Raw genomic sequence first — 12,314 nt, forward strand, 5'->3', positions numbered from 1 at the left:
GCAGATTCAGCGTATTCATACAAAATATAAGTCAACTAATAAATTAATATTATTATTATCATTATTATTATGGATTAAGCTACCTGGCAGTATATAAAGTCGCTGAAATTAGCCCTACCTTTACCAGCTGCAACATAATTCATCAATAAATATAATCCAGTGATATCTGAAATGGGCCATTGTGCATGACGAATACTTCACTTTTGGTACATTAAGTATATTTAGATACCAATACTTATGCACTTTTACTTCGATAAGATTTTAAATGCTGGACCTTTACTTGAGAGTATTTTACACTGTGATATTGCTACTTTTACCTAAATGAAAAGTTTTGGTATACCTGTAATCACATCCTGCATTTTTATATGCACGTAAATGTGTATTACCATATTACGTCACTAGGTGGTCCCAAAGCATCACATTGCCACATTGCACCCCCCTCCCTATTCCCACTTCTTTTTTTTGTTAAATGGACTCGCCCATGAGCCGCCCCTTGTGACTAAATCTCAAGTCAAGTCAAACACAGATAACAACAGTTAGACAGGAAATGTAATGATTTTGCCTTCAAAATAACATAGTAAAATTGACAATACTTGCAAAAATAATAACACTACTTTCACTGAATCAAAAACACACACTCCAATTAAACATTGGAATAAACTACAACAAATATTAAATGATTATATCATGGTGCATGGTAAGACTATGGTACAGGCCACTACATGTCATGTAGTCTAATACATGACTCTCATTCGTCCTCAGAAATAATTTGACGATTTCAAGGTAACGGAAAGCTAAATTCAACTGGTTCATCATTTGCAAATAGCCAACGTTTCCTGTAAGCTATTAACAAGACCCACATATGAAATGACATTTTGCATGTAGGTCTTCATTGATGGCCTATGAGCGCATGCAGAGAAAATGACATTTTTTGGGGGGGAAAACACAACATGTATATTCCATTTACCGCAGACTCCTCCCTAAATATACCGTTTCCTTCATTGTCTCTTTGTATTAACGTCAAACACGTTGCTCTCTTTGGGGGTTTATTTTGAAAATCTTTCAAGGAAGTGCAACTGTTAACTGTGTCTGGCTTTACTCTGCTGTGTCAGTCACCATGGTGGCATACAACAGAGCACAGCGGCGGCGGACCTATCGTCACTTTTAGACCCATTAAAAATGTTAATATAATGAATTTTCTCAGTGAGCGCACTCGGGTCTACCTCTCATAATGGACGCCAGGTTGTTCTTGACCGGATAACTGTTAGCCGTTAGCTTACTTTTTTTGTTTGGCGGATCCTACATGGAATTTCTTTTCGTGGCTAGCAAAATGCTGAAGAGACAAGGAATCGCTTTGATGAACGTTGGCTTGAATAATGGGACATTTTTTACATACAGAAAATAACTCTTAAGAGACAGTTTTGAGCTCCGCTTTTGGAAGAAGTTTCCTCTCGGTGGGACTGGTGTTGGCAGCCGGTTTCGGCTCGGGCAACGGAAAGGCAGACACTCCGAGGAGACTGCTCGGCTGTCTGGCTCCAGTCGTGGCCTGGCTCCGGGCACTCCCAGCTTATCCGCTAGCATCGGAGCACAGGCGACAAGAATAAAGCAAGACAGCAGGGGGACTTCTTTTGTTTATATCCGTGGCGCTGGATATTTATAAACATTTTATTAGGATAAGAAATTCAATATCCTCCAGACGGCGTCTTCCAAAACAATGGCGTCTTATGTGGATAACAGCTTTCGGCAGGCTGTGATGATGAATCCGGCTGAAAGGACGCAACAGGTCAGAAGAAATAATTTATCATATGTGATCACTATTGGAATCTGAATGTAAAAGTGGTGATTTCCGCTGTGTTGCAACTCATTTGCCAGGCTACATTACAACAGTGCTACACTCACATCAGTGTAGCGTCCGAAACTGCAACAGATTAGCAGCGTTTCTGTGTGCAACTGTTGCCACTCAGCTTGTTCCAGTGTTACGTATGGCTACATCCCGCTAAGCCCTCTATCAGCAGAGATAATCAAGGCTACTCATCACAGGAGCTGTAGCCCTGGTGGGCAGCCAGTTTACCTAAACTACCCTCAGTTGCAGCCTCTTGTTTTTACATCTGAGACGTGTGCATTTTGCAAACGCTGTCTCGTGCAAAACCGACTTTTGCGTTTTGCAAAAAGGAAACATTTAGAAAAGGGTATAAAGGTGAGCATATGAGAGGCACAGGCTGTGGCTAATCCTAATTTAGCCAATAGCGAATACTAGCCTACAAAACAGACCTCTCTTCTCGTCACTTTTGGTAGACTGATACATATTTAAAGATCAGTGCTTCTGAGTTGAGTTAGGCATATTATTGATGTTATTTGTTGGGATTATATATAATGGTTTGGCATTGCCTTCTTTTTGACCAAAATGTTATTGGGTGGTTTCTGTTCTGGAGATGGACAGACATGGGGACATTTCATGTGCTGCAGTTACATAGAGTTAGAGAGGAAAGCTCAGTTAAATCAATGCACAATATCACCTCATTATTATCTGATCCATACCTGTAGCTTCCTGTGGGAAGTATGGAGTGCCAGTTGTGTGGATTCTGAACATGCAAATTCTGTGGGATGTCTATTACCCTTGAGCCACATACAAATACACACCCAAGCTTGCACGTCTTCATGTAACAGCAGTTATGCTTTGCAAGTACACAGAATAAATCCAGTTTGACTGTGAAGATGGTGTCATTTCATTTGAGCACTGCCTCCACTGCAAATGGATGCTGCTTCAGCAAAGGCTTTACACACAATGGACAATCAATAGACCACCACTTAAACCAATGGGCTACAGTTAGTGGCACAGCAGTCTGTCCGTCTATCTGACATTGAGGAAACAATTATGGTGTCATTGACGGCTTGTTAACTGTATTAGGCCCATGGTCTTTACAGCTTTTTGCAGGCTACAGTTTGTACAAGTGACAGATGCCATTATGGTTATGGAAACAAAGACTAGGATACAGAATTTGGTTGGCATCCGTAGCAGCAGTGGTAATTGAAGACAGGACTAAGCATTACCAGTTTATAGTATGGCTGCAACTAATTATTATTTGCATTATTGATTAATCTGGTGATTTCTGGATTCATTGTTTTTGTCCATGAAATGAAAGAAATTCTCAAACATTATCATTAGTGACATCTTCAAATTGCTTGTTTTGTCCAACCAACAGTGTGAAACTCAAACATATCCCGTTAACTATCATATATGAGTTTTTAGAAAGCAGCAAATCCTCACATTTTAGGATTTGTTTTTGGTATTTTTGCTTGTAAAAAATTCAGCGATTAATCTTTAAACAGTTACTGTAAATTGCTCCTTAGTGTTCCCCACTGTTGATATGGAAGTGAGAATGTGATTCCCTTATAACACCTGTGATATAACGTGCCTCATCTTGCTAACCCACCTGAAAGAATTTATATCAGCATGGCTCTCAGTGTCATATCAGCATCTGAATACTGAAACTTTCCAAACCTGACAAGGATATGTGAGAGGAAATTAAGCACTTGGAATTCCTGAGCTGGAAAATAGTGCGATTAAAAGATACTGAGGCTCAGACAAAGTATGTCCCACTAGGAGACTCAAATGATAAAAATACAAAATGACTGGTATGTCTGTGGTCCTTCAACACTCTGGAGCCATGGTATGAAACCATGTCAGTAAGCAAACATTTCATTCAGGAGGTCTTTGAAATGATGAACCATGAATGAAGAGGCGAACTAGGACAGTTTGAACAATCACTAAATGACTGTGTTTGAAAATGATTTAGTCAGAAGTGGAAGTGTGATGTCCTAACAGGATTTGGACGTCTTTAGAAACACGGCGTCCATGTCATTTTCTAGTTGTGTCTCGTCAAGTCCACACCTTTTTTTTTTTCCAAGAATAAAATCCACTGGAAAGCCTGAGGGTATTCTGCAGAAAAGCAAGACGACATGTTTATAATAAGTCTTCTTGACATTTATCTTCATGGTGTTGAATATCATGTGACTGTGTGGTTCTATTGGTCTTCTCTTCTGTGTTTTTCAATAGCGGCACCTTTCCTGGTATTCTTTTCAAGTGTCTAGCGACTGTGTGTGGCTGACACAGTTTATCCTAATGGTGTTGGCAGGGCCTCTCTGTCAGGATTAGCTAACGGTTAGAGGGATCTGTCTCTATCGCTCAAGACTGACCACTGTGGGATTTGACCCTCTGCCTCGCCCCATTGTCACATGGCAGGTTAAATAACTGACCGCTTGACAGCTAGCGTTCACATTGGCTTTGTCAGTTTCCTTTGCATGATTTTGGACTGTAACTGGAAGTGCACTGAAACTTGACAGTGTACAAAGGAGGCTGTCTGATAGACAAGGAAGCAAAGGGAAGAGGACACTTTTTCTCTGTAAAGCACTGCTGCACAATTTTGCAGTTGTGATATGAATTAAGATAACATGACATGGCTATTTGATCTCTAATTCTTTTTCATGTCCAAATACAATAATGTATTGGGGACAAAAATGACATCCCTTTGAATAAAACAGCATTTCTTAAACATGCAATGTGGTTCTCAATAGCACCGTGTTGTGTTGTTTCAGTTAGTTGATGGACATGTTAGATGCTTTTCAGGGTTTGAATTGGGTCCCTCCAGTTATATGATTACTTTTCACTATTAGGCACACAGTCCAACTATTTTCACCCAATCTGGCCGCACATTGTAGCTATTTTCTTTTTTAAATGTAATCTTAATTGGGTTGTACAGATGGTGGATTTCATCATGTAGACTCAATCAAGTGAGGGTTCATGGGGTTTTATCTTAAAAGAGCTTCTTTTCCATTATCTCCTCGTAGTGCAGGAGACCAGACCAGGACAGGAACATTATCAGATTTGGATCCGACACAATGACAAGCAGCCTGCCTCAGCAGCGGGATTTTAGTATGGGCCCACATTTAAACACTGTACGGTCATGTAATATTACATTAATTAAAGATATGGCAGTTGATTTTGCAGGACGCCACAGACACTATCAAACACTTACACTGTCATGAAATTATCTGTTGATAACACTTATCAATTTCCTTTTTCATATTATTATAAATTCTATACCTTGAATTTCGACTGTTTTTGAGACATAAGCTGTTTTAAGGGATCTCTTTGGGTGATGGACATTGCTCATTATTTTTTGGACATTTTATTTATATATAACCAATCTATTTGTAACCAGTAATCGTTATATTAGTCAGTATCTAAAAATGTTGTTGCGTCCCTGGAATGCGTGCTCATTATCAAACATGAAGCACAGGCTTTTGTGTGTGAAAGTGGTATCTGTGACACGTTTGTTTATCAGGTCAATAGGTGGGGGTTGGAGTATCTTTAGATGTCCAATCTATGCATTGAACTCTGAGATCTATCTTCTGTCATCAAGTTATAGATTCAAAACATACTTTTTAGTAGATGAAGAAGCTACAGTATTACATATCTAGAGGCATTTGCATGTTCAGCTCTCTGGTCTGTAAATAGTTTTTTAAGTTGAATGAATGATGAGTGCTGTGTGTGTGTGTGTGTGTGTGTGTATTGAGATTTGCTTGTTTATGTTGTTGTTCCATATTTTACTCTTGGCTGTAAATTTAATGTCATTACGTTGGACCATAAAGGCATTGAACAGAACTGACCTGAACTGATTTGACCGGTATATTTTAATGCTACATCCGTCTCTTCACCTCATTCAACTGTGTGTCATGAAGGCCCAAGAGTATGAAACCCAAGACTGCACCAGCTAATCAGGAATAAGCAAGTGAAATCACTTTATTTAGTGTTGCAGGAGCAAAAACCAGCACACTCTTGGCTCTTCGTGGTGCACAGATGAATGCTTCTGCTTTAGCTGCTCTGTTTATCTGCAGCAAGTAGCTGGACTCACGACAGACATCTCTGCGCTTGTTTAGCCAGGTGGCAAAGCTAAAGGCCACAAACAACAGTCCTCCGCTGCGGTGACCCTACTTCACAGCCGCATGGCTCGAGGGACAAGCTACTTTACATTGTTTCCACATATTCTGGACCAGCGCAGGAGATCAGTGCAGGCATGCGGTGACTGTACTAGAAGAGACTAGGGAGAAAACAAATGCATTGGGGGCCTTTTGATGGATATTCTTGACCCCAGTGACTTGTAGTGCGCACAATAAATCTTAATTTCTAGGCCATTAGCTGGTCATTACTCAAGGAGTTTAATGGTCCAGCTAAAATAAGAAATAATCCTTTGTCACTGAATAACCATGGCATGATAGAAAAGTATGAAGTACAGAAATAAAAGGGTCAACAGTGACAGACCTAGTAAAGACCCATTTGTTTTTTAATTAATTTAAAGGAAAAGAGTATTTACTTTCAAATGAAGTTGAAACTGCCTATATATGAAATTAAATATGCACATTCATTATATATAGATGGTGTAATGCTATATTACATGTTAAATATCAGAAAGTAGAATATTAACAATATTGAGAATCATATTTTGTTTAAAATGTTGGCTGTCAATAAAGTGTTCACTTTATACTTTATCACTATTATAAATACTGTCATTTTCAGCTAAGATTTTACAGCCCTAACAAATTAAGGTATACATAACTATAAACCTGAAGAGGAAGTAGTTGCTACAGGTTGTAAAATGACTGATGAGCACAAAGCTGTTCTGTCTCTCAGCATCCTGCCCAGTCCAAGCGGCAGGAAGAGGAAAAACGTCACGATGCTTTTTGAACTTAAGCCGGAAAAATGAACCGGCTTCCCCCCCCCAAAGCTGTTTTTATTTTCTGAAGCTGGGTGTTGTTTTGCGACTGCCTTTCTATTTTTGTCAGGGCATCAGAATCATGTGAGCATCTATTTAAAAACCCTCCAGATTTCTGGCTCAAAAAGTAGGATGGACTTCAAGTTTTTCTGCTGACTGCAGTCATAACGGTGTAATTTTCCCCGGCGACACGGGGTTTTCTAATTCTCCAAAACTCCCATCCATTCTTTAAATGTAGGTGCTGCTTGTCTTGGCGTCTTGCTTGGCCTGCAGGGCTAACCCTGTAGAAGTAAAGTGATGTCACATGTTATTCTTGTGTTGAAAGTGGAGGCTGAGTGTACGCTGAAGTGGTTACACACACCGCGGTCACAGTGACGTATTCCTCCCAGTTTAAATACAGGGGATGATTTCAGGAAAGGAAGAAAGAAACAAATGCACTAACGTACGATACCCACACAGAAGAGCAGCACAGCTTCTGATTGGCTCATTTGAACCATGCATTTAATTCCACATCAGCCTTTTTTTCATGATATTGTGATGGCAATAAAGCATAGCAGTAAAAGGTATTGATTGTTGTATTAAAAGTATTGATTCTTCAGTGTTATGACTGTACAGGGAGCAACTGATGAAAAGGTTGAATCTTAAATCATACATATAACCTCTTTACTGCAGGAAGATGGCATTTGTGGTTGTTTTACAGTTTAATCGTACAGATAAATGTCTGATATCATTGTTGACTACAAGCCAGAAAACATTTGCGTTCCAGAAACTGTCCCTTTCTGGAATACATCAGGATGTTTGTGTAGCCCTGTGTGCCTGTTACTCCCTAAAATCTAATAATGAAAAGACCAATCCAGTGTAGTTTGTGTTTAAATGCACCACTGAGATTGAAGTAAGTTAAACACACAGTGGCTTTCACCCCATGAAGCATGATTTAACTGTAGTGGAGCACAAAACCAAGCTGAAGCTCTTTAATGTTGGCTAACGGTCGTCCATTTCTACTAGTTGCACTGATATATTTTTTACTGATGACTAAGGTAGGTGGCTATTTGAATTAATGTCTTCAAATATATCTGTAGATTAAAAGCTCAAGTAATATTTCATCCTTATCAATGTCTGATATCAATCTTGGATGATTGTGTCAAGTTAATTACTTTTTTATATTCCCTTGTGTTTTGCCTTTCTCTCTTTCAGATGTGATTTCCAGCCCACAAGTATAGAGTTGTTTCAGAGAAGGCAGTGTCATGATGTTCCTTGCTTGATTAGTATATATTTTCATGGCACCGGAGATCTGCAGAGATCCAATCTGTGGCTGCGTTGCGTGGTGGTCTATTGAGGCTACTGAGAATTTTGAGGGCTTTGTCTGCACGACATTAGGCCTGCAGCTAATAATGTCCCTAAGTGATTTATCTTTCAAATATTTTCTCGTTTTATCGATTTAAGAAGCTTAAGCTAGAGAAATTGTGGCATTTTGTTCATCAAAATTGTTGCAGGTTTATTTTTGTTGTTTGACCAATCTATTAATTGACTATTCATTTCAGCTTTACATAATGTGATGAATGTAGAAAGAGGGACTTACACTAAACCTAAACTAAAGTCATTTACAACTGAAGTTTGAGATAGTTCTGAAATGATTTTTTATTAAACTGTGCTTGGGGTAGAAGTAATTCAAGATATGTCATGTACAACTGAGGAAAAAAAAAATAATATACCAAATACTAAAAGATTTTACCCAGTGTTTAAGGTAAATACTTCCTCAGGAGGTGCATGTGGAAAAAAAGTGTTCAGTTTGCAAAAGTATCCTTGATATCCTTCAGCAGAATGATATCAGTGTTTCTTTTTAAACAATAGAGAGTGAGAGGAAGTTAAAGTAACACAATTTCTGAAATGTTTATCCAGAGACCCCATGCTGGCTTCTGAGTTGCTCACTCTGCAGTCTTCTCTCTGCTGTTGCTGCTTTCATATTCTGATCTTGAATTCTGGCACATTGAGGGCTCACCCCAGGTTATGTCATTCATACACGGGTTGCTTTCATCTATTGGGTTGAACCTTTCTATTCCTTTGCAAAAGGAAGAAAAAGAAGAAAAATATTGCCTTTTATTCTGACAGAATGCATGTATTGGTCTGAAGCCGCAGTGTACAGTGAATACTTCAACTTCTATTTAAACATTCAGAGCTATATTTGATTGAAAATGTAAATGTCACTGATCGCGTGCAGTCCTGGGGTTGTATTGCCCCAGCCTTTTATCTTGTCAGACCAGGATGTGTCCCGCAGGGTCACACCGTACATTTGTTGCAACTGAATCACACACATTATAATGTTCTGAAAGGCATGTTTCTGATCTTTGTGTTCGCATTCCTTCAGATATTTTTAAAGCAAGAAAAACAGCTCTGGAGTCAAGGCTCCAGAAATTCCATTGGCCTTCACAGCAGAAGGCAAAAGACCTCATGCCACTGAGCGACCACAATCTTTACATAACTTAGCCCGAGACCCACTTGGCTGCTTGGAGAGCTTAGAGAATAAACCATTCCTGACGTGCAATATTTACATGACTGCTATTGAATTACGTTACTTGCTGTAGCTGTCATTAAGAGCTTCGTTCCTGAATGAGATTTTGGAAATTCCAGCATTTGGAAAAAGTGACACCTACACTACAGAAAAGATTGATAAGTGAAACAAATGTTTGTACTTTTTAAAGTTCAGTAGGCAATCTCTAAATCATTGACTGACACAAAATGTCACAACAGACCACATCTCTCTATTGTAATGCAATTGTAAATTGAAGCTAAAGATATATGCTTTAGGATTTTTTAAATTTGTAATGTCATCGATGTAAATAACTACCAAGCTTCTTTGAGTGAATTTGTTTTTTAGCCTCGGTCCCACGCAGAACAGGCTCACTCTGGTGTATAATCTGCTGTATAATCCTCCCTCTTGGTGAACTGCTCAGACATGTAGTGGATCAGATGGAGAGCTGATTAATTTGTGTGATTAGAGATCTCTAAATCCCGGTATACGGGTTCACCATGTAGCTAATACTTGTTTACAGTATTTCTAACAATGGCACTTAAAGACGGTTGCTGTTGCAAAATAGGGTCAAGATCAGGGCAATGTTTTTTGTCAAGGCTGCGTACAAACAAAGCTTTTTTCACATAATTTAATAATTATAATAATAATTTTTTCAATCCTTAACAATTGGAAGGAAAGACTCTTATATTAATGCTTACGTTTTGCATTGAAATAAAAGCCTTTATTTGGCAGAACACAAGATACTGATATCAGTGTAGTCGGTAAAGCATGTTTTGTTGAATTAGATTTATTTTGAAGACCTGTTTACAGCTCAGCAGAAAAAGTCATTGGCACCTTATGTCTCCATCCTACTACTCTGCTGTGCTGCCAGGTTCATTAGCATTATGGCTCTATGTATCTGTCCGTTCCACAACTAGAGCCAGTTTCATTAACACTGCCTCTGGTGGATTGCTCATCTGCTTAAGCTCAAGCTTTCAAATATTCATCAGCGAGGCACTGGTTACCTTCCTCACTGCACAAAGAGGCAGGGGGCCAAGTGACTAGGTGACATGATACTACTGAACAAACAACACAATAAATACCTATGTCATTACAGATAAACACAATCTAAATCAAACATTCAAAGAATTGTAAAAAAAAAAAAAAAAAGACATATAAATCATAACTAGGTTGAGGAGCTTGCAAGTTCCAAGTTCCCATAATCCATCATTTGACCTTTTCTGAAATTAAATGTCATTGCTTTCTGCATGCATTGTGTAAGAGCCACCCTTTAAACCAATCAGATTGAAGCAATGAAGTGAATCTCCTGCCACCAGCCAATTGTGTGTCTGTATGCAAAGGAAATCCACCCCCTTCCAGTGTAAACAAACACACACACTACAGAGTCGAGGAGGACTCTGCGTGTGAAGTGAAAGTGTGGGGTGATTGCAGATTAGTGTAGAGAAAGAATCATTCAGTCAAGATGTCTTTGACCCGAGTGGTTAATTTTACAGACTTTTGTGAAGACGTTCTAGTCAGCGTTGAGCTGTAATGTTGAGTCATAACACTGTTTGCTGGATGTGCATTTTGATCCTAATGTGGCCTGTCATGCCTCATGCAAACTGTGGTTTATTAACAGCTGTGCTGGTGGTAGGCAGGTAATTACTTGCCATGTGAGCTAAAAGAGGTGATTCATTACTAGTATGAGCAAAAACAGCTGTCTTTGCTAATGGATGCTGTTGTCAGAAGTGAAAACTGCTGCAGCAGCAGTCCTTGAGTTCTGCCAGTGTTAACATGAGGCATAGTGGACAGCCTTAAAAGAAAAAAAAGGGGAAAATAGCTGTACACAGCCTAAAAAAAAGCAATGAAGAAAGGAGGGAAAAAGCCTCCACACAACATTGTTCCCCCATGTATAAATCAGTGATTAGGAATACTGTTGTTCCACTTCCTGTGGGCAGTGGAGCGGATTGGTGTACAATATCTCTCTATTTGAAACCTTATCTTTGTAATTGGCCCCTGAAGGTTTGTCTAACCTGTGGCTGGTCACGTTTCTAGCTCAGCAGCCCTCTGTCCCTTCGTTACCCATCAGGGAAAATGTCCGTTCATTACCTAAGGCCTCAACGTAATCTGATTCTCCCTGGAATGTTTGACAGTTTCTCCCCGCTTCCTGCTTTTGGGAAGAAGGGGATAATTATCTTAGCTTGCCATGAACTGAACCACCAATTACATTCTCTTTCTAATGGCTCCGAATCCAGATCGCTTGGGTGCCAGTCTGAGATGATCGGGATGCTCTCTCCTACTCTTAAACCAGAGAGCATGTGTGCCCAGATTTTTTTAGGATCTAACCTCTGGGACAAGTTTGTGGAAACGTTATTTATTGCTGTGATGCAACATTCCCCTTTCAGCCCAGCTGACATTGATTTCACTCTTTTGACATTATGGTATGCTTTTCTCTTATCATTCGAGCAGTAATTTTCACTAAATGCTGTGTAGTCAGTTACAGCTGAGCATTATTTATTAAACGGCATGAGTTCATCGGCACCTCAGACCTTGACCAGGCTAATTGACACTTGCCTCCGTTGACCTCAAACAGCCATCCACTGCCAGACGTTTTCCCATATGGCCCTATATTTCCTTCGCACTTAAACCATTCCTGCTGAGAGCAAACCCTTTTCATTAATCATTCTTATCACGATTAGTATGCAGATCTCCTTATGTGTTATGCAGCCTTGATGGAGAAAAGACCAAGTATCAAAAATAGGGTTACATAATGCCACATTAGCAGTTTTTCTGAGAGGCTAATTCGTGTGCAATCTTCTTATAGCAGTGTTTGCTTATTTGTGATTGAGTAATGTGGTTAACTCCTCTGTTCTGCTTGTAAGCGGACATTCTCAGGGAAAAGGCTCTACATTAAACTATAGTTGAGAAGAACTGTATAACACAACACAATGGAGAAGAATCAATCACAGTAACAAAGAAGCCGTTCAACGTCAGTCTGAATCACAGAATCCCGATGGTCCTGCAAGTTTATT

The 12,314-nt window shown here is 39.4% G+C and overlaps 1 protein-coding gene across 1 annotated transcript in view; it reads left to right on the forward strand.

Annotated features, from left to right (window-relative positions):
• The first annotated feature begins 1,714 nt into the window (after positions 1-1,714).
• rapgef2b (Rap guanine nucleotide exchange factor 2b) overlaps positions 1,715-12,314 on the forward strand; it is a 99,912-nt gene continuing 89,312 nt past the window's right edge. The window contains exon 1 of the mRNA XM_070912875.1: positions 1,715-1,783. Within this exon, the coding sequence (XP_070768976.1) occupies positions 1,715-1,783 (69 nt within the window). The remainder of the gene's footprint in view (positions 1,784-12,314) is intronic.

This window comes from Enoplosus armatus, chromosome 10 (genome assembly GCF_043641665.1).
Source record: "Enoplosus armatus isolate fEnoArm2 chromosome 10, fEnoArm2.hap1, whole genome shotgun sequence".
NCBI classification, from domain to species: domain Eukaryota; kingdom Metazoa; phylum Chordata; class Actinopteri; order Centrarchiformes; family Enoplosidae; genus Enoplosus; species Enoplosus armatus.